Raw genomic sequence first — 23,600 nt, 5'->3', positions numbered from 1 at the left:
AAGTTTATTACCATAAAATTTTCAAAAATGATACATCACAAAATTTTGAGTGAAGAATAATTTTTCAGTGAATTTTATGCAGATACTTTTTCTGACTGTCCGAGTGACGTATATACTAGTGTCTCAGAAGACAACAGTTCTTCAGAATGTAGTTCTGATTTAGACGACGTGAATATCAGACAAACAAAAAGACAAAAAACCTTAGTGATTGATCCTAATAAGGAAAGTGAAAATGAAACTCAAGGTGCTAGAGAATGCTCCTTTGCTTCTACAGAAGAGTGGACTGAAGACAACATTTCACGAAAATTATTACATTTTACAGATGTGTTAGATGTAACTATTAATGTAACAACACACAAAGTGTTAGTGAAATAACAGAATTAATTTTTGGTAACAACTTTTTCAAGCTGGTTGCTTCTCAAACAAACTTGTATCGTACACAGAATGAAAAATCATATAAAAAGTATGATAAGGCTTTAAAATGGACAGATGTAACCAATAGTGACATGATGAAGTTTCTTGGATTAATAATTTTGATGGGACAAATAAGAAAGTCACACTGGAAAGAATATTGGTCGACTGATCCCTTACTTGAAACACCTATCTTTCCAAAGATTATGACAAGAAGAAGGTTCGAACAAATAATGACATTTCTTCACTTTAACAATAACTCAGAAACTCTACTTCCTGCAGACAGAATTTCAAAAGTTAAAACTTTTTTGGATTATTTTCTACCAAAATTTCAATTGATCTATATACCCAAACAAGAGCTATCACTTGAGGAGGCAATGATAAAGTGGACAGGACGACTCAGATTCAAAACCTATAATCATGGAAAACTTACAAAATATGGAACTTTGGTCAGGATGGTTAGCAAAAGTGAAACCGGATATATATGCAACCTTGCGATTTACATGGGTGAAGGAAAGAAGCTGCAAGAAACTATTATCGGTCCTACAATCACCTTGGTTCATGGCACCATGTTTACCAAGACAATTATTAAAACAGTGTGTCCACATCTGAAATATTGTTGAAAAATAAAACCAGAGTCTGTGGGATTATAAGAGAGAATCGTGGTCTACCACACCAATTAAAGGAGAAATCTAAAAATCTACAGGGGGAGAAATGACATTCTTACGGACGGGAGAAGTGATTCTTCTTACGGAAAGACAAGAGGCTAGTCCACACAGTGACAACTATTCATGATGCCTACACAGCATCTACAGGAAAGGAAGACAGGAGGACTGGCCATTAGATAACTAAGCCCACCTGAATATTAGAGTATAATAAATATATTAAAGGAGTTGATCAATCCGGTCAGTATCTGGCAAACTTCAATATCCTCTGGAAAACTCAAAAATGGTATAAGAAAGTGGGTTTCTATTTGAGTAACTGTGGTTTATTCAATGCATTTAAAATTAACTGTAGCATTAATGCACAGAATAAAATGACTTACAAGCAATTTTTGTTAGCAGTAGCTGGAGAATGGGTAAGTGACCATTCTGGTGAATGTAGTGGTAGTCCTGTACCTGGTCTTTCTGTGTCATTTCTAAAAGAGCCCCCCACAAAGATCCACCTTGTTGACTATCAGGTAAAAGCACATATTCTAGAGGAAATAATACCCACAGGACTAAAAAAAAAAAATGCCGCCAGAAAGTGTAGAGACTGCTCTTCCAGGGGAAAGTGCAGTGAAACACAGTATATTTGTAATAGATGTTCTGTTCCCCTGCACAGAGTTGACTGCTATACTGCCTATCACACTCTAATGAAATATTAGAATGCTTTAGTAAGACATGTACAAACTTTCAAATAAATACATTAAGTGCAGGGCTTCCCTGGTGGTAGAGTGGTTAAGAATCTGCCTGCCAATGCAGGGGACACGGGTTTGAGCCCTGGTCCGGGAAGATCCCACACACTGTGGAACAACTAAGCCCGTGTGCCACAACTACTGAGCCCGCAAGCCACAGCTACTGAAGCCCGCACGCCTAGAGCCTATGTTCTGCAACAAGAGAAGCCACTGCAGTGAGAAGCCTGTGCACCACGAGGAGTAGCCCCTGCTTGCTGCAACTAGAGGAAGCCCACGTGCAGCAACAAAGACCCAACTCAGCCAAAATTAAACAATAAATAAATTTATTAAAAAAAATACATTAAGTGCAAAAAAAGTTGATATTTACTCAAACATGGGTGTTTCAATATTCACTTACATAACAAATCGCTGGCCACAGGCGTTCGTTTCTGCAAAAATCCCTGAGTCAATGATGTGTTAAAATATATTTGTATATTCTTCTGTGAGAGATTAAGTACTAATGATAAACAGGAGAGGGATAGGACAAAAGCCAGATAACCCAGTTTACAACTGACATAGAAACTTAAAATTCCTAAATGCTATATAGAAGACAGAAAGAAGACTTTTATTTCCAAGTTGCCATGTTAAGTCTACTGAGAAAGCCCAGTGATAATGGTGTCTGAATCTCTAATTTGTAAGTAGAGATTTGATTTTAATCCCAAGGGCCCAATTCATGCTTGGTCTGTTGTTACAAAAACCAAAGTGGAAATTTCATATTCCAATATTAAGTAGCGAAGATGTCAATACCTAAAATAAATGAGTTTCACAAACCTCCTTGAATTATAAATGTAAAAAGAAAATGAGAAAAGCTCTATTCCTTCATTATAGTTTCAAAAGATATTTTGTTTTATAGGGAAACATCTGTCGTTCTGTTGACTATCTGAATGAAAAGTTGCTTAAAATAAACTCTATTGAAATGTTTCAGAGAACAAAGGTTAAAACAAAAGGCTGGGAGGACTGGCCAAGATCATAGAGTAGGAAGACCTTGAATTCACCTCCTCCCATGGGCACACCAAAATAACTATTTACAGAGTGACTGTTGATGAGAACAACCAGAAGACTAGCAGAAGGGATCTTCTACGACCAAAGATATAAAGAAGGAACCACAAAGAGACGGGTAGGAAGGGCAGAGATGTGGCATAGTCCACAACCATACCCCCAACGTAGGCAACCAACAAATAGGAGGATAATCACAACTGCAGAAATTCCCCCCAAGGAGTGAGAGGTCTGAGTCCTATATCAGGTTCCCCAGGCTGGGGATCCTGCACCAGGAAGACAAGCCCGCTAGAATGTCTGGCTTTGAAGGCCAGTGGGGCTTGCATTTGGGAGAACTGAAGCCCCCACAGGAAACAGAAAATCCACTTAAAGGGTGCATGTAAAATCTCACATGCTCTGAGACCTGGGGCAGAAGTGGTAATCTGAAAGGAGACAGGGTCAGACCCACTTGCTGATCTTGGAGAGCCTCCTAAACAAGCAGAAGGCAACTGGGACTCACCCTGGGGACACAGATGTTAGCAGCAGCCTTTTTTGGGAGCTCATTCTATCGTGAGGACACTGGTGCTGGGAAGCACCATTTTGGAATCCTCCCTCTAGCCTGTTAGCGCATGGACCAGGCCCGGCCACCAGCCAGTCAGCACTAGTCCTGGGAAGCCCCAGGCCAAGCAGCCAACCACGCAAGGATAAAGCCCCATCTACCAGCAGGCCAGTAGTAGCTGTAGACTCCTTTCCTCCCAAGCCCCCAGCCACCCTAGGATCTGGCCCTGCCCACAAGAGAGCCCAGGATTGGGCCCTGCCAAATAGTGGGCCAGCACCAGTCCTGGGACCTGTGCTGCCCACCAGTAACCAGCAGGCTCTGCACTAGGTAGCACTTGGCAACTAACTGGGCTGGGGGCCAGCCAAGCCTACCAGCATGCCCACAGAAGTCAGCCCTGCCATAACAGAAGGGCCTACACAGCTCATCGCAGGCACCCCCTAGAGCATATCGCTCTGGTGAACAGAGGTGAGTGTGTTGCTGGGCCCTATACGATGTCTCCTACATAGGGCCACTTCTCCAAGATCAGGAAACATAATCGACCTACCTAATACATAGAAATAAAAACAGAGAATCAGGCAAAATAAGGTGACACTGGAATATTTTCAAAACAAAGGAACAAGATAAAACCCCAGAAGAAGAGCTAAGTGTAGTGGAGATAAGCAATTTACGCAATAAAGAGTTCAAGGTAGGGAATTCCCTGGTGGTGGTCCAATGGTTAGGACTTGGTGCTTTGAATGCGGGGGCCTGGGTTCAATCCCTGGTTGGGGAGCTAAGATCTCATAAGCCATGCAGCATGACCAAAAAAAAAAAAAAAAAAATCAAGGTAATGGTCATAAAGATGGTCAATTCACTTGAGAGAAGAATGTATAAACACAAAGAGAAGTTTAACAGAGTTATTAAATATAAAGAAGAACCAAACAGAGATGAAGAATATAGTAACAAATAAATACACTAGAAGGAATCAACAGTAGATTAGTTGATACAGAGGAACAATTTAATGAATTGGAAGACAAAGTAGTCTAAACCACTCAAGTTGAACAGAAAAAAAGAAAGAATTAAAAAAAATGAGGACAGTTTAAGTGACCTCTGGGACAACATCAAGCAGACTAACATTCACATTATAGGGGTCCCAAAAGGAGAAAAAAGTGGCAGAGAATGCATTTGAAGACACAATAGCAGAAAACTTCCGTAACCTTGGAAAGGAAACAGATATCCAGGTCCACGAAGTACAGAGAGTCCCATATAAGATCAACCCAAAGAGGTCCACACCAAGTCACAGTGTAATTAGGCAAAAATTAAAGATAGAGAATATTAAAAGCATCAAGGGAAAAGTAACTAGATACATACAAAGGAACTCCTATAAAACTGTCAGCTGACTTTTCAGCAGAAACTTTGTAGGCCAGAAGGGAATGGAACCATATATTTAAAGTAATTGAAGTTAATAAACCTACAATCAAGAATACTCTATCTGGCAAGGGAGGCTATCATTCAAATTTAAAGGAAAGATAAAGTGTTTTACAGACAAGCAAAAGCTAAGAGTTCAGCACCACGAAACTGGCTTTGTAAGAAATGTTAAAGGGACTTCTCAAATGGGGAAAGAAAGGCCACAACTAGGGAATTCTCTGGCGGTCCAGTGGTTAAGACTCCACACTTCCACTGTGGGGGCTCGGGTTCAATCCCTGGTCAGGGAAGTAAGGTACTGCAAGCTGCGCAGAGCAGCCAAAAACAAACAATCAAAAGGCCACAACTAGAAATAGGAAAATTACAAAGAAAAATTCTCATTGGTAAAGGCAAATATATGGTAAAGGTAGTAGATCAACCACATATAAGGCTAGCAGGAAGGTTAAAAGACAAAAGTAGTAAAATCCTCTATATCTACAATAAGTAGTTAAGAAATACACAAAATAAAAAGACATAAAATATGTCAAAAACATTAAATGTGGGGGAGGAGAGTAAAAACACAGGGTTGTTGAAATGCATTTGAACTTGAGAGATCATCAACTTAAAATAATAATGTATGTACATAGGTTGCTATATATAAACCTCATGGTAACCATAAGCCAAAAATCTATAACAGATACACACATACAAAAGAGAAAGGAATTCATATTAATACTAAACATAGTCATCAAATCACAGGGAAGAAGAAAGCAAAAAGAAGAAAGAACAAAATAGAAATACAAAAACAACCCAAAAGCAAGTCACAAAAAGGCAGTAAGAACATACCTATCAATAATTATTCTGAATGTAAATGGACTAAATGCTCCAATCAAAAGACACAGAGTGGCTGAATGGATAAAAAAACAAGACCCACAAATATGCTGCTTCAAAGACTCACATCTAAAGATACACTCAGACTGAAAGTGAGGGGATGGAAAAAATTATTCCATGCAAATGGAAATAAGAAGGACATTACATAATGATAAAGGGATCAATCCAACAAGAAGATCTAACAATTATAAATATATATGCATCCAACATAGGAGCACCTAAATACATAAAGCAAGTATTAACAAACATAAGGGAGAAATTGCCAATAACACAAAACAGTAGGGGACTTTAACACCCCACTTACATCACTAGACAGATCACCCAGACAGAAAATCAGTAAGGAAACACTGGCTTTAAAATGACACATTAGAAAATGGACTTGATAACAGATGTATATATAGATATAGAACATTCCATCCAAAAGTAGCAGAATGCACATTATTTTCAAGTACACATGGAACATTCTCCAGGATAGATCACATGGTAGGCCACAAAACAAGTCTCAGTAAATTTAAGATTAAATTCCTATCAAGCATTTTTTCCGACCACATGCAATGAGACTAGAAATCAACTACAAGAAAAAACCCTGCAAAACCCACTAATACATAGACGCTAAACAATATGGTTCCCAACAACCAATGGGTTACAGAAGATATGAAAGAGGAAATAAAAAAAATACCTGGAGACAAATGAAAATAAAAACACATCAATCCAAAATCTACAGAATGCAACCAAAGTAGTTCTAAGAGGGAAGTTTATAGCGATACAAGCCTACCTCAGGAAATAAGAAAAATCTCAAACAAGCTAAACTTACACATGAAGAAATGAGAAACAAGCAAAACCCAAGGTTACTATATGGAAAAAAGTAATAATGATCAGAGTGAAAAATAAATGAATTAGAGACTTAAAAAAAAAAGGAAAGATCAATGAAATTAAGAGATGGTTCTTTGAAAAGATAAAATTGATAAAACTTTAGCCAGACTCATCAAGAAAAAAAGAGAACCCAAATCAATATCATCAGAAATGAAATAGAAGTTACAATCGACACCACAGAAATACAAAGGATCGTAAGAGATTACTATGAATAGCTATATGCCAATAAAATGAACAACCTAGAAGAAAGGACAAACTCCTAGAGATCCTATAAAATCTCCTATAAAATCTCCCAAGACTGAATCAGGAAGAAACAGAAAACATGAATGGACCAACTGACTATGATGATATTGAATCAGTAATAAAAAAACTCCCAACAAACAAAAGTCCAACACCAGATGGCTTCACATGTGAATTCTATCAAACATTTAAAGAAGAATTAACACATATATTTCTCAACCTATTCAAAAAAAATTCCAGAGGAAGAAACACTTCTGAACTCATTATATAAGACAAGCATCACACTGACACCAAAACCAGACAAAAAAAGAAAATCATACGCCCATATCCCTGATAAACATAGATGCAAAAATCCTTAAAAACTAGCAAACTGAAGCCAACAATACATGAAAAGGATCATACATCACGATCAAGTGGGATTTATCCCAGGAATGCAAAGATGGTTCAACATCCACAAATCAATCAATGTGATACACCACACCAACAAATTGAGGAATAAAAATCATATTATCATCTCAACAGATACAGAAAAACTTCTGACAAAATTCAATATCCATTTATGATAAAAACTCTCAACAAAGTGTGTACAGAGGGAACATACCTCAACATAAGGCCATAATGACAAGCCCAAAGCTAATATCATATTCAATGGTGAAAAGCTAAAAGTATTTTCTCCAAGATCAGGAACAAGATAAAGGTGCCCACTCTCGCCACTTTAATTCAACACAGAATTGGAAGTCCTAGCCACAACAATCAGACAAGAAAAAGGTATAAAAGGAATCCAAATTGGAAAGACAGAAGTAAAACTGTCACTGGTTCAGATGACATGATACTATACATAGAAAATCCTAAAGATGCCTCCAGAAAACTATTAGAACTCACCAATGAATTCAGTAAAGTTGCAGGGTACAAAATTAATATACAGAAATCTGTTGTGTTTCTATACAATAATATTTAACTATCAGAAAGAGGAATTAAGAAAACAATCCCATTTACAATTGCATTACAAAGATTAAAATATCTAGGAATAAATCTAACCAAGGAGGTAAAAGAACTGTACTCAGAACACTATAAGACGCTGATGAGAGAAAGTGAAGATGATACAAACAAATGGAAATATATACCATGTTCATGGATTGGAGGAATTAATATTGTTAAAATGACCATACTACTCTAGTCAATCTACAGATTCAATGCAATCCCTAGCAAAATAAAAGTGGCATTTTTTCCACAGAACTAGAACAAATAACTCTAAAAGTTGCATGGAAACAGAAAAGACCTGAACAGCCAAAACAACCTTGAATGAAGAACAAAGCTGGAGGTATCATGCTTCCTGACTCAAACTATACTACAAAGCTACCATCATCAAAACAGTATGGTACTGGTACAAAAACAGACACACAGATCAATGGAAGAAAACAGAGAGCTCAGAAATTAACCCACACTTATATGGTCAATTAATCTACAACAAAGGAGGCAAGCATATACAATGGGGAAAAGACAGCCTCTTCAATAAATTGTGGTGGGAAAACTGGATAGCTACTTGTCAAAGAATTAAACTGGACTTTCTCACACCATATACAAAAATAAACTCAAAATGCATTGAAGACCTAGATGTTAAGACCTGAAGCCATAAAAGTCCTAGAAGAAAACATAGGCAGTACATTCAATGACATTGGCCTTAGCAATATTTTTTTGGATCTGTCTCCTCAGGCAAGGGAAACAAAAGCAAAAATAAACAAATGGGACTACATTAAACTAAAAAGCTTTTGCGCAGTGAAGGAAACTATTAACAACATGGAAATGCTGCCCACTGAATGGGAGAAGATATTTGCAAATGATATATCTGACAAGGGGTTGATATCCAAAATATACAAATTACTCATACAACTCAACATCAAAAAACCAAAAAACCCAGTTTAAACATGGGCAGAGCATCTGAGTAGACATTTTTCCAAAGAAGACACACAGATGGGCAACAGACACATGGAAAGATGCTCAATGTTGCTAATCATCAGGGAAATACAAATCAAAACCGCAACGAGATATCACCTCACACCTGTCAGAATGACTATTATCAAAAAGACAACAAATAATAAGTTTTGGTGAGAATGTCGAGGAAAGGGAACCCTTGTGTACTGTTGGTAGGAATGTAAATTGATACAGCCATTATAGAGAACAGTATAGAGGTTACTCAAAAAATCAGAAATAGGTATGATCCAGCAGTTCCAATTCTGGATATTTTTCTGAAGAAATAAAAACACCAATTCAAAAATATATATACACCCCTATGTTTACTCCAGCATTATGATTACAATAGCCAAGATATGGAAGCAACCTAAGTGTCCACTGACAGATGAATAAAGAAGATGTAGTGTATATATACACAGTGGGATATTACTTAGCCATAAAAGGAATGAAATCTTGTCATCTGTGACAACATGGATGAATCTAGAGGGTATTATGCTAAACGAAGTAAGTCAGACAAAGACAAATACCATATGATTTCATTTATATGGGGAATCTAAAAAACAAAAGAAATTAAGAAACATAACAAAACAGAAACAGACACCACAGAGAACTAGCAGACCACAGTGGAAGAAGGGGGTTTGGGGGATGACTGGAATAGGTAAGGGGGATTAAGAAGAATAAATTTCCAGTTCCAAAAGAAAAGTCATGGGGATAAAATCTACAGCATGAGGAATATAGTCAATTATATTGTAAAAGCTTTGTATGGTGACAGATAGTAACTAGACATATCATGGTGATCATTTTGTAATGTACAGAAATATGGAATCACTGTTGTGCACTGGAACTAACACAGTGATGTAGGTCAATTACACCTCAATTTTTAAAAATGCATCAAAATGTTAATGATGGTTATCTCTGGGGGGTGGGATTATGGGTGACTGTTAATCTTTACTTTATGCCTTTATTTCTAGCTGTCTGCAATAAATATGTATTGCTAGTATTAATAAAATCAGAACGAAAACAATAAGTGTCATTCGGGGAAAAAAAAGGCTGTCTACAATTAACTATTCATCAAAGGTACAATGCAATGAATAGAATGCCTGGAAAATACTGGTGCTATGCTACAGTATTTTTATAAGATCAATGATTAATTTCTGTGTTCTTGAAATTACTCATTAGACTTGCAATGGCGTAAAAAAGTTTCAAAATATTTTTGAACTCTTTAAGTATTAATGAAGCATATCCAAATACATCAACTAATAGTTAAATCAATGGTCTTCAAACAGAAATTTCAAATACAGTCCTTTGTCGGCTATCAAAGTGCTAGATAAATCTGTTATATCCAACTTAATACTGGCAGTACTGTCACAAGTATGGCAAAAAGAAAAAAAAAAGAAAAGACTCTCTTGATCCCAGTTAACTTGCTTTCCATCTTCTTGTTTTCTCTATTGTAAACATTATCACAAGTAAACAACTTTCAATGTCCTTTTGAGCGAGAAACTATCTGCCAGTTTAGAGGGTGTACCTGAAGTGAACATTTTACACAATTCAATTTTCTGAACACCCAGAACATGCCTAATAATTTTCTATAAATGTGTCAATTCACCAGGCCCAAATAAGCTGAAAGTCCCTTCAGTATACAGTTTCTAATCTCTACTGAGCACTCATTGTAAATATTAATTGATCTAAGAATTAACATTCCTGACACAGGCTTTATTTACACAGATTCAGTAAAGATCAGAAACTGAAAGACTAAAGGGACTCTTGACCTCTGAGTTAAGTAGTAATATTATCGTCACTTAAAACAGCAGAGGAAACTGAGGCACAGAGTTAACTTGCACAACACCCACACAGATAATAGCAGAGTTGGGATTTGATCCTACAACCTGGATCTAGCTGAATCCAAGCTCTGAACCCCACACTACCTCCCAAATAATAAACTGCTATAAAAGTAACATATGCTCTATTTCTGAGAAATTCAGGATGTCAATATAGAGGAAAAAACAAATATAGTTAGGCAATTCACGATCTGGTAAACTTTTCCACGAAGATTAGGTTAACTAGCTGTAGTCCCAATTGGCTAGGATTCAGAAGTTACTATTTCGAGTGTGGATTTTTCCACTAACTAACTGATCAACCAATAAAAACTTAGTTTACATATTTCAGAATTGCTTTATTTTGAAGAACTTAAACTAATTTGAAAATTATACCCATCTAAGGTTATAAAATATATATTTTTTACCTTTCTTGAAGTCCTTTGAATATTTGTACTAAAGTGTCAGCAATTTCTTCCACAACTTCATGGTAATGGTAATTAAAAGCCATTTCAATATCCAAACCAACAAATTCAGTTAGATGTCTGTGGGTATTAGAGTCTTCAGCTCTGAATACTGTAACATTAATAAAAGAAATGCATAGTACGTGTTGTTTAAAATTTTGGAGAAATTGGGATTCAAATATCAAATCCTATTTACTAGTACTCCAATGGCACTATTTTCATTATCATTATAGGGTTGGAAAAATCTTTGATAAGACATCTGTTTCAGCATTCTCATGGACGGCAAGATCATTACAAATTCCTACAGTCACGTAAAAGCTGCAACAAATGTAAATTAATAAATGAGGCTAGTGAAAATCCCAAGGGAATGCAAGATCCTGAAGTGCCTTCTCAATAATTAAAATAGATTCAATATAGTGAGTTCTCAATGTTATTAAAACTGGACTCAAGCTAAATGAAATCTGTGCAAATGAAGTAACATTATACACACTCTAGCCATTACCTCAGTCCAGTTCTTATTATCCTCACTGCACTTTCCTCCTTTCCAGTCTTCCTGACTCTAGCTCTGCTCCATTTTTCATACCACTGCAAGACTGATATTCCTATAACACATCCTTCCTCAGTAACTTAACAAATGGTTCCCAAATGACTACTGTAATAAGACATAAAATGACAAAATGTCTAAAACCTTTATGCTTTCATAATTTAGTCCTACCCTGTATTTCCCATTTCTTAATATTAACTAGTCTTATTTTTATTTTCTCCCATGCACTTTACTCATCCTGCTTCCTCTGACTAGAATGTCATCTCCATTGTCTGTATCTCCCACTCTGTCCTTAGAACCTACCTCAGTATGAATTCTCTTTTATGGTGACTCTAGCAAATTCCATCTTCTCCCTTTTTTTACACTATCTACACTATATAATTAACGCCAATCTGCTGATTGTACAGCACAATCTGATTTTTTGCTGTGAAAATCACTTGATTACTCCCTGTGAGTGCTCTACGTATGCATGTCTCATTCTGTCTTGGAAGCAGGGACAATGTTTATTCCCTTGTCACTCAAAGCATGGTCTGTCTGCAAATCAGCAGCATCAGCAGTACCTGGAAGCTTGTAAGAAATGCAGAATCTCAAGCCTCACCACAGACCTAATGGTCAGAATCTGCATTTTAACAAGGTCCCCAGGTGATTCATGTGCACATTAACATTTGAGAAGGGCTGGTTGATTCTTCTCTTATGTACATGGAACCTAGAGCAAGGCTGTATATGCAGCAGGTGTTCAACATATAATTGTTTAATGAATTCAGAAAATTAAGAAACTTAATGATCTCAGTTTCTCTATTAGCAGGTATATAATTTTTATTAAGCTATCAAAAAACTTACATATATAAAGTAATTTGGTAAGTTTTAAAGAATGAAGTAAAGCTAGTTTTTGCTTATAACTAGCTTCATAAAAGAGTTTGCCAGACGTCCCTGGTGGCGCAGTGGTTAAGAATCTGCCTGCCAATACAGGGGACACGGGTTCAAGCTCTAGTCTGGGAAAGTCCCACATGCCGCGGAGCAACTAAGCCCATGTGCCACAACTACTGAGCCTGCGCTCTAGAGCCCGCGAGCCACAACTACTGAAGCCCACGCACCTACAGCCTGTGCTCTACAACAAAAGAAGCCACCGCAATGAGAAGCCCACGCACTTCAATGAAGAGTAGCCCCCCTTTGCCGCAACTAGAGAAAGCCCGCACGTAGCAACAAAGACCGAACGCAGCCAATAAATTAATAAATAAAATTAATTAAAAAAAAGAATCTGCCACATGATTATGTGTCCATGTTTGACTTGTAACAACTATATCTTAAAAAACATGTTAATATAATCTATTAAATATCAGACATTTGTAGTAATTTCTAATGGACTTTAGCATATTATCAATACTAAGAACAGTATAAACAGTAATAGTAAAACAGAACAGCTTTGCAATAAAACTGGTAGTGAAATAAACAGTGGCACATTTGTAAACTTACAACAGCAGTAAAGGAGCTATCAAGGACAACAAAATATATTATTTAGAATGTCTACCTAAGTACCTTGTCATTTTTACCTCAAAGTCTAGTGTTTATGTAGTCAGCATATAAAAGGATTTAAGCTTTCAAAATGTTTTTATGTAAACTGTGTTTCTAAAACCATTACTATGGTACAATTAATGAATTTTGAGAAAACCGTAACTGCCAAAAACCTTACCTGGTCCAATACAGAAAACCTTCTCAAAATCAGCACAAATACACATTTGCTTGTACAGCTGTGGAGACTGAGCCAGGTATGCATTATTTTTAAAATATGACACAGTAAATACATTGGCTCCTCCTTCACTGGCAGCTGAAATGCAAACACATTATAATTAACTGTAAGCTTATCAATGCAAACTTCCAGTAAAAAGTTTATACTTCTGATTCAAGTACTTCACTAAAACAAAACAAAACAAAAAAAACTGGAAAATCAAGAATTGCAGAGAAATCATAATCTATATATGTCTTATACCTGATTCTAAACAGTTTATATTTAGGACAGACTTACTTCTTTGGCTATATCTCCATTTTACTTCTTTGGATATATATGCTCTCTTTCTGCATCAATTTTAAATCTATTAAAGCTACTCTGGAGTTGTAAAAAAAATTTTTTAAAGGAAAAAAGATATGATATTCTTAATAATTTTCTAATTATCAATAATGCAATGTTCAATTTTTAATTTATAATTAAATTATAACATACTTTTTCTTGTTATTTAAGTAACTCTAAAAAGGTTAAATAGTTAAGAATGATTAATATAAGTTTCTCATGTAAGAATGAGAATTAATGAGATTTTCCCATCTGTAGTATTTAGTAATTTTACAATGTAGTTTATACAAAAAACAACTGCAATACCAATTAGAAAGAAACCTACATAAGGAAAAGTAGTTTCTGGTGTACCTTACATTAATAAAAATACTGCTTCATGTGTTATTGCCTCATTTTATAATCATTATCACATAATGACTCCTGAAATAAGGGGATTTAGTATTACTGGTGTTAGTGACGTGTGATTGCTGCTATATGGCATAGTCTTCAAAATAGTCTCATGGCAATAAACCTCAAGGGACACTTGGGAGTCTCAAATTAAAAAAACAAAACCAAAACCAAAACTTAATATGAATCAACTTGGGGGAAAGCAATTTATTTTAAAAAACTAAGAGAAATATCTTAAAGCATACCTGAGATGATTTTAGGAGTTTGGATCTCCACAAAACCCTTGTTAATTAAAGTTTCTCGGAAAAGATGGCAGATGCCAGACTGGAAACGGAAGACTGCCTGACTAGTTGATGTCTATAAGACAATTTAAAAAACTAATTAAATCAATTTGACACATTAACTGAGATGGAGTATTTTCTAATCAGGTCACCTGCCTGGAAAGTTCAGAGAGAAAACAATTCACTATATGAGAGAAAAGTTAGGTTACATGACAATCAATATAAGGATATATCTTGGAATTTTTCATATTATAGAAGGAGAATGCAAATTTTGCCCTTTATTTCCAAACTCTCCAACTCTTGACTTTGCTAAACTGAGAGTCTATTAAAAAAACTGGTTTGGAGTTAAATTAGATAGTAGTTTAGACATAATCTAAGGTGTGTAAAAGATTTCAAGCTACTTATGTATAGAATGCTTCCCAAAATGTAAAGTCAAAGTAGGGGTTAAAAAGGTGAATGCTTACAAGGGCCAGACAAATAAAAAATGGAATGAATGAATGGTACTTCCTGGGTGGTGCAGGGCACGGTAGAGAACAGAATGCTCAATATAGAGTACTAGCTAATTTTGCTACATGGGCCCAGTATTGATGGGTTCACCTCCAACTTTTTGAGAAAAACCATCTAGATTTAATGCGAAAACCCTCCGTTTTTCAATGATGGCAATGAATTTAAATTAAAAAAAAAATGTGGGTCAAAGAAAAATACTCTTCAGGCCAAATTCTAGAGGCACAATCAATAACTTGTGTGAGCAAATAGCAAATACAGTAGGATGTCTAAGTACTGTGGCCAAAATTACGAAAAACCTGAGGTTTCTAGGCAGTACCAAAAGGACTTGATTATTGCTAGCCTTTTCTATATACTATAAATTAAAATGTAAAAGGTAAAAGCAGACAAAAAGCAAATAATCAGGTGAAACATGAGCGTACAATAAGGGCAGAAAGGTTGGAAAGAACTCTTAATGTGACAAAGCATCTAAGTTTTAGGTAGATTATTTTAAGTAAAGGAAATGATATGGTCAAACATTAAGAAAGAGAGATGACATTGGTTTTACTACAATGATGAAACCACTGAACTCTTTCACTTGTTACCAAACCAGAAAGGGAAACAGAAGACCTATGAGATTACTATATAAACCACCAGGGCCAAATACTTCTTTGTTATTATTATTAACTCTGTGCTCCGATCAAATTCAAAGAGTTGAGGCATTAACTACTAATCTCCACCTGGTTGTTCTAAAATGTACACATAACTTCTTTCACAATTTTGTAGTGATATTAATGGTTATGTTTTCACTTGCTGACTACCTTGTTTGAAACAGGTACTACCTGGAAGCAAGACCATTTATTAGCTTCATGTTCCTTTGTCATTTTAACATGAAGCAAGTCAGTATCTTGTGAACTATTACTCAACTGTCCTTGTTGCCTACAATTCTTTTTAGGGGAAGGGTCAGTCAGAAAGGTAAATTACTTCTTGTATTATCATATTACATACAGGCAAATGCCGATTTTTTCTATAAACCTGAGTCAGGTATGGTATCCTTGCCCACCTTGATGTGAGCACAATCATGTCACTAAATAAACAAATGAGGCATACCCTAAGATCAATGACTCTGTTGTCTAATCTTGTATCTTGGTTAACAGTAGCTCTTCCATCCTAAAAAAAAGATGAAAAAACAGATTTTACTAATTTTTTTAAGGACACAAACAACACTTGCAGAAGCCATGTTAATTTTTAAGTAAGAATAGGTGTGTTCACGTGTGTTCATGTTATACCCCCAAATCAAAGATCCAAGATACAAGAAGTGGAGCCAGAGAGAAGTTATTATTAAAAGGAAGAGCTGGAAAGAAGAGAAATGAGAATGAATTGAGGTTAATGCTTTTTTTCCACCTCCTGCCCCCAAACCCCTTGACTCATTATTGGGATATCAGAATAATTAACAACCAGCACCTTCATTGATCCCTGGATTTTACCTGCTAGTTGAAGAGTGAAGGAGCAGATAAAAGCTGACATAGAACAGTGGTTCTCAAAGTATGTTCAGGGCACCAGTGAAGGTACCCGATACACTTTCAGAAGGGAGTCTGTTAAGTCAAACTTATTTTTCATAATAATACCTTTTCACTCTCATTTTTTCCTGACTATACTGAGAAATTTTCCAAAGGCTTCATGATGTGTGCTATCACAACAGAATGAATGTAGAGGCAGATATGAAAATCTAATTGTTGTGTATTGAGCCAGATATTACCAACAATGTAGACATGTGACACAATGTCAGCCTTGACACTAAATTATTTTTTGTTTTTGAAAATACTTTTCATAAAATGTTACTGCTGTTTTTATTATTTATATAGGAATACACAGACACATAATCTAATTATATTATTTTTAATAATGTCATAAATATTAAAAATTTTGTTTTAATTTCTAATACTGTAAATATTGATAGGTATACCTACAAAAACAAAAGACTGTGGGGTCAATTATTTTTAAGAATGTAAAGGAATCCTGAGACCAAAAAGTTTGAGAATTGTTAATGTAAGAGTACGTTTAAATAAAAATGAAGCTCAAATCAATTCATAGGTACCCTTCCTACAAAAGCAGCACATCAAGTTTTCAATGTTTTGCAAACTAAACATACAGAGGAAACATATTATTTCAAAAGTGTAATTTTCACCTCTTCTCCTTCCACCTCAGGACGAACAGCATCGTCCAGCTGCAGGGGCAGGCGGGGTTCAGCTGAACTGATCACATAAATCTGAAAGTGAGAGATTACCAAAAATATCAAGAAACACACAAAACCCGTTATCTTTTGTTTCAAAAAAATCTACAGTTGACTTAACATGAGAAACAATGTTTGCATACATCTTTAACTGAAACTACTTGCTAAAATCAAAGATGGTACATGTTTTTTTCACCTATAAAATGGGGATAATAATATTTCTTGTGTACATCCCTGGGTTGCTGGAATAGTCAGATGAGATAACATAGGTACAAATACTTTGTAAACTCTAAGGTTCACACCAATGTCTTAAATAAGTAATAACTGGAGTCGAGGGGTCTAGCTTAAGGCCTCTCTTTGTCACATAAAAGCTGTTGTTAGGCAAATCACTTTACCTAGCGCTTCAACAGTCTTCTGTAAAATAAGGTCTGCGGTAAGAATCAAATGGAATAATGAATAAGAAAACACTTTGCTCGTTTGAAAGAGCCATTAACAAATAAGTTATTATAATTGTTAACAGCATCTGGCCATTTCTACCACTAGGACCAAAGTCGGCTCAATTCTGCTGTACCTCTCTTTCCTTTCCTCATTCGTTTTCTAAATATCCCTCAATGCTTTCTTTCATCAAGTATGTTATAGCTCATTTCCTGCTGCTCTCCTGGCTGGGAGCTGCTGTAGAAAGTGTTCCTTTATGGTGTTAAAATCCCTAACTCACACTAACTGCACATTTTAGTGCTAAAAAGCAGTTAGGGGGCTTCCCTGGTGGCGCAGTGGTTGAGAGTCCGCCTGCCGATGCAGGGGACACGGGTTCGTGCCCCGGTCCGGGAAGATCCCACATGCCACGAAGCGGCTGGGCCCGTGAGCCATGGCTGCTGAGCCTGCGCGTCTGGAGCCTGTGCTCCGCAACGGGAGAGGCCACAACAGTGAGAGGCCCGTGTACCGCAAAAAAAAAAAAAAAAAAAAAAGGCAGTTAGGTCATAAAGAATGAGCTTGGGTTTTTTAAGCCACTCTTAAAAAAACATGTTACCCTATTAGTTATTCCCAACTATGCCTGGAAAACCTGCTAAAGCACAAGAGGGAAAGAGACCTTATTTAGTAAATTCCAGAAAGGAAATTATATTCTTCCAGTTGGTAAATCACATTTAGCATTCAGCTCAGACACTTGAAGAAAAGGTATCAGAAGGATACTCCAGTCCTCTTCATAGCATTAAAATAGAATTATTTGTCACCACCCCCTATACCTAAGTTGTCATGCTTCCCTTTGATGAGTTAACAGGAACTTGATCTCCAATGCAAAGTTGGAGAACTGGACAGCTACCTCTTTCATTTTTCTAACTACTAGAAATTCATCATCTCCTTCATTAGGTCGTGAGCGCTTTCATCCCCAGAACTTCACATAGTGCTTGGCACAAAGTATACACTCAGTAACTGCTGGCTGAATAAATAAATGATAAAAGAGAGTCACTGCTTATTATAAAATTCTATTTAGCATACAACATTTTATGCTTTGTAAGATACTTTATAATTATTTTTATTCAGGCAAAATTTGTGGGTAAGCTCTTTAGGCTTTATATTTAACATTTATTAAGGTTGAACCAAACACTAGATAATTAGAATATTTTAAAAATACATTTACTTGGGCTTCCCTGGTGGCGCAGTGGTTGAGAATCGGCCTGCTAATGCAGGGGACACGGGTTCGAGCCCTGGTCTGGGAAGATCCCACATGCCGCGGAGCAACTAGGCCCATGAGCCACAACTACTGAGCCTTTGCGTCTGGAGCCTGTGCTCCACAACAAGAGAGGCCGCGATAGTGAGAGGCCCACGCACCGCGATGAAGAGTGGCCCCCACTTGCCACAACTAGAGAAAGCCCTCACACAGAAATGAAGACCCAACACAGCAAAAATAAATAAATTAATTAATAAACTCCTACCCACAACATCTAAAAAAAAAAAAATACATTTACTTGCTCTACTCACTAAAATCTTATTTATTCAAGTGTTGAAAAACATGTTATTCGAAGACAGGGTTTTTTTTTTTTTTTTTTTTGGTCAGCACACCTTTAGGTCAGTTTGCCTTTACTACGTTGCAGACTTCATGGCAGGGTTAGTTTGAAATAAGACTTACACAAAGAGAACAAAGTAATTTGGCAACTTAGGTCGGTAAAAAATACAAGATTTTCTAAGTCTTGAAGAGTTCCAAGACAGTCAATTTCAATTAAATACAACCTTACTCCCAAATTACTGTGTATGGATGAATCTGTCTTTCTGCATCTCTCTGTCTGTTCTATCCCATATATGTGTGCTCGCTCACGCGCGTGCCTATACACACACACACACAGGGGTAAGGGTGGGAAAGGACTACTCTGTAAGAGAAATTCAATGATGAATATTATAAACTAGACCTGGATCTGAGACTGCAGGTTCAAAATTGCAGGATTATTTCAATAGTATTAAATACATGTGAGTTCACTTATAAGATTTTAAAGGTCAATGATGGTGAGCATTTTTAGTTTTTATGTCTAAGAAAATGATGTGGGATAAATCTTGTATGAAAAAGTTATTGCTGGGATGTAAGTCCAATATAGTATTGTCTCTTGACTTCTTTATACTGTAAAATATTAGAAATACAATGATTATAAGGAAATATAATGATTAAGAGTATAACTAATCAACCTTCAGAAGTACATCATTAAAAGAAAGTTCACAGCAAAATAGGTTCATAATAGTGAATAAAGCTTTTTAGATGTGTTTTATACTTTTCCGTATGTGACTATGGTAGATGTACCATGTCAACAAGCCTGGGCAAGCCTGCTGGATGAGGAGAGGCCATGGGGAGATGTCCCAGAAATATCAGTGACCCCAGGCAATGTCATGTGGTGCAGATGAGCCATCCCAGATAGGCTGACCCTCATTCCCAAACTGCACAGAATCATGAGCAAATAAATGTTTTTGTTGTTTTAAGTCGCTAAGTATTGAGGTGGTCTGTTATATAACAAAAGCTAACCGAGTTAGTAATCAATTTATAAATCTCAATATTTTACATCAACTCTAATTATTAAGAATATATAGGGATTTCCCTGGTGGTACAGTGATTAAGAATCCTCCTGCCAATGTAGGGGACACGGGTTCGAGCCCTCGTCCCGGAAGATCCCACATGCCGCGGAGCAACTAAGCCCGTGTGCCACAACTACTGAGCCTGCGCTCTAGAGCCCGCAAACCACAACTACTGAGCCCACGTGCCACAACTACTGAAGCCTGCACGCCTAGACTAGAGCCCGTGCTCCACAGCAAGAGAAGCCCCCGCAATGAGAAGCCCGTGTACCACAACGAAGAATAGCCCCCGCTCACCACAACTAGAGAAAGCCTGCACACAGCAACGAAGACCCAACGCAGCCAAAAATTAATTAAAAAAAAAAAGAACATATAGACTTGATGTGACTAGTGATAAGAACTAGTTCATCTATTTCTGTATACAATTTTATATTTTGAAAAATATTACCTTTTGAACATGTAACTCTACATCCTGCTGCGTACAGCTTCCAATTTTCTGATTCACTTTTCTCACAACACCTTCCACATCTATGATGCTCTCTTTGTTAATGCTGTCGAAAGAAAAAAATGTCCAACTTTAATCATCTCATCAGAGGTGTCAGAATTCACTTGGTGTTGCAACTGCGAAGCTGAATACATTAAACTCTTCTTTAACATAGTAAGCCACTTGAGATAAAGCCAGTCTCTTTAACCTATTTACATTAAGCTACTATGTAGCACACCTTGTGAGATTTCTTGAGGAGATGATTTTCCAGATTCCATAATTTAGTTACCATGTATAAAATACTCTAGACATCAGAGGTAACAGGACCAGCACTGAACTGTGAAAAAGTCTTTCAATTATTTTTTTATTTTATTTTTATTTTAATATTTATTTTATTTGGCTGCACCGGGTCTTAGTTGCAGCAGCAGGACCTTCGTTGCCATGTGTGGGATCTTAGTTGTGGCATGTAGACTCTTAGTTGCATCATGCATGCGGGATCTAGTTCCCTGACCGGGGAATGAGCCCAGGCCCCCTGCATTGGGAGCTTGGAGTCTTAACTGCTGGACCACCAGGGAAGTCCTCAATTATTTATTAAAGAACATTTCCCTGCCTATAGTTGAAATTTACTAAGATCAGCATTTCCTATAAGGAGAAACATTGGCTTCAGTAAATGCAATTACTGGTATGTAATGGAATTAAATAATAGAATGTCAACTGAAAAGATTTCAAGGTAATAAGAGGACATTAGGGTGCTGCGATTAAATCCTCATTGCCTATAGTTTCTGAGTACACACTGTCATTGGATTTGTGACAGACAGCCTATTGGACTGTGTAATTCTAGTTAAGAATATCTATATGAAGCTTAATATATACTAAGAATAAAATAAATGCATCTCCTGACCAGTTTAATTCTATAACAAACTTGAATTTTGAACACCAGACACTCAAATTCTGAGATAATTCATTATTTGTGTCATAGTACATTTGTGGAAAAGGATAAGATTTAACTTTCAGATCTTGGAGAGTGATGTCGGTATGATGGCAGCTCAATTGGCCAAAGGCAATTCCCCATGTAAAACTATTAATTAAAACTCACAGGGGCTTCCCTGGTGGCACAGTGGTTAAGAATCCGCCTGCCAATGCAGGGGACACAGGTTGGAGCCCTGGTCCGGGAAGTCCCACATGCCACGGAGCAACAAAGCCCGTGTGCCACAAATACTGAGCCTGCGTGCCACGACTAATGAAGCTCATGCGCCTAGAGCCTGGGCTCTGCAACAAGAGAAGCCACCGCAATGAGAAGCCCGCACACCGCAACGAGGACCCAACACAGCCATAAATAAACAAACAAACAAATAAACAAATTTATTTTAAAAAAAACCTCTCAGGTGGTAACTGGAGCTGTAGAAGTGAGGTGAAAAGAGAAGGAAGGAAGAAAAATGCCAAAGTGACAACTGGGAGAGAGTTGATTTCCTGCGGCAGCTGGCATAACAGAAAGGGCAAAAATGGATTAGGAAAATCTGTCCTGGACTCCCTGTTTACCTGCTGTCATAAGCCCCAGTTAACTTTTGTGTTATGGTCTCACGGCTCAGGTCCCTACTTAAAATCCTGCAAGATGGATGACCAGAATCTAAACAAAGCAAAGCAACAACAAGATATAACTTTCCTAAGAAAAAGTCTATTCATTCTGATAAGGAACTGGGTCCTCAGTAGTTGTGGTGCGATTTGACAAGATTCCAGAAATCTAACTATACTTATTTTACACAGGAGAACACTAAAATCCATTTCAAGAAACATTTGGGTTGGAAAAGAATCATAATGAAGATAATAGGTGAAAAATGGTGAACTAAGACAGAAAAATTTTCACTTTGCTACACTGCCTGGAGTTCAATAATGTCTGTTACCAACCACCTTAAAAAAAAATCAACAGTACACATACCTCTTGCACTCTCATAAATCTTTTGCACTAGACCTATCACCTAATATCTAGCGAAAAATCTTGTGTACTGAAGAAACTCAAAATTTATTATGGTAAAAGAGGTGGTTGGTGAACTAAAATAAGACTCCTCTGAGACATGAGGGATCAAGAGGCTTCAGTTTATTGATAAAACTGGGAATCTTTATTCAGTATGACTGCCACCTACCATTGCTTCATCTGTTTGCATGGGTAAGCTTGATACCTGAGTATATAATTCAGATCTTGTGAGAATTCTGCTGCTTATCTCACATGTTTCTATGAGGAAGGTTTTCTCTTCCTTACTGATCAGTGTATTGCTTCATGGAGTAATCTGACCTGCCCCTACTAGAGCCCCACCCTGAGACAGTCCAGCTATGTCCCTGACTCACTTGGTTCTCTTATCTCACCCCCTTGGACTCCCTAGTAAGAGGCCTTCCATTATAAGCAAGTTTTCTTCAAGCCAACTTCACGTTAAACACATCTACTCTTTAAGGATTGAGCACTAAGCAAGTGTCCTTCCAAAAAGAAGCTGGAATGTGGTCAAATACACTGCCCAAGGCTAGCTAACAGTCCAATCAAAGAAAACAAAATTTTCTTTTCTTCCTCCCTAAAAAGTAACCAGATGATGCCTTTTATCCAGAACCTGAAACTTGAAACGGACTACCTTTAGTTCATTAATTCAATATTATGTGCTAAAATACTTCAACAGCTAGACTAGAAAACTACCACTAGTTTAAACATTGTTTCCAGTACTAAACAACTGACAAAAGAACTTCTGAAAACCTGACATATTTCTAAGCTAGGGCCAAAGCTAAACTTCTGCTATCACAAATTGCTCTACTGCATAAATCAGAAAGAAGGTAGGCTTTAACTAGGTACAGAAGATTCCTATAATTAATTTTTTTGCCCTTCCAATCTCAGTATTTTTCCATATTATTTCTAGCAGCTATATACTATTAATAGAATAGCAGACTTAGATCTTGGTAAAATAATTTAGTTCTAATATCTCTATCTCTATATCCTCATCTATATCTATCTATCCCTATTGTTGATGTGAATGAATTCAGAAGAAAAAACATTAAAACAAAATTAAAAAGAGTCAAAT

At 36.7% G+C, this 23,600-nt stretch overlaps 1 protein-coding gene across 3 annotated transcripts in view; it reads right to left on the bottom strand.

Moving 5' to 3' along the window:
• DARS1 (aspartyl-tRNA synthetase 1) overlaps positions 1-23,600 on the bottom strand; it is a 67,703-nt gene that overhangs the window by 9,416 nt on the left and 34,687 nt on the right. For all 3 annotated transcript variants that reach the window (XM_032637822.1, XM_032637821.1, XM_032637823.1), the window contains exons 5-10: positions 20,506-20,608; positions 16,962-17,042; positions 15,884-15,943; positions 14,255-14,366; positions 13,248-13,382; positions 10,978-11,125 (exon numbers count right to left, since the gene is read on the bottom strand). In XM_032637822.1, the coding sequence (XP_032493713.1) occupies positions 10,978-11,125; positions 13,248-13,382; positions 14,255-14,366; positions 15,884-15,943; positions 16,962-17,042; positions 20,506-20,608 (639 nt within the window). The remainder of the gene's footprint in view (positions 1-10,977; positions 11,126-13,247; positions 13,383-14,254; positions 14,367-15,883; positions 15,944-16,961; positions 17,043-20,505; positions 20,609-23,600) is intronic.

The sequence above is a fragment of the Phocoena sinus genome, chromosome 7 (assembly GCF_008692025.1).
Source record: "Phocoena sinus isolate mPhoSin1 chromosome 7, mPhoSin1.pri, whole genome shotgun sequence".
NCBI classification, from domain to species: Eukaryota; Metazoa; Chordata; class Mammalia; order Artiodactyla; family Phocoenidae; genus Phocoena; species Phocoena sinus.
This window is presented reverse-complemented; position numbering and strand designations above follow the sequence as displayed.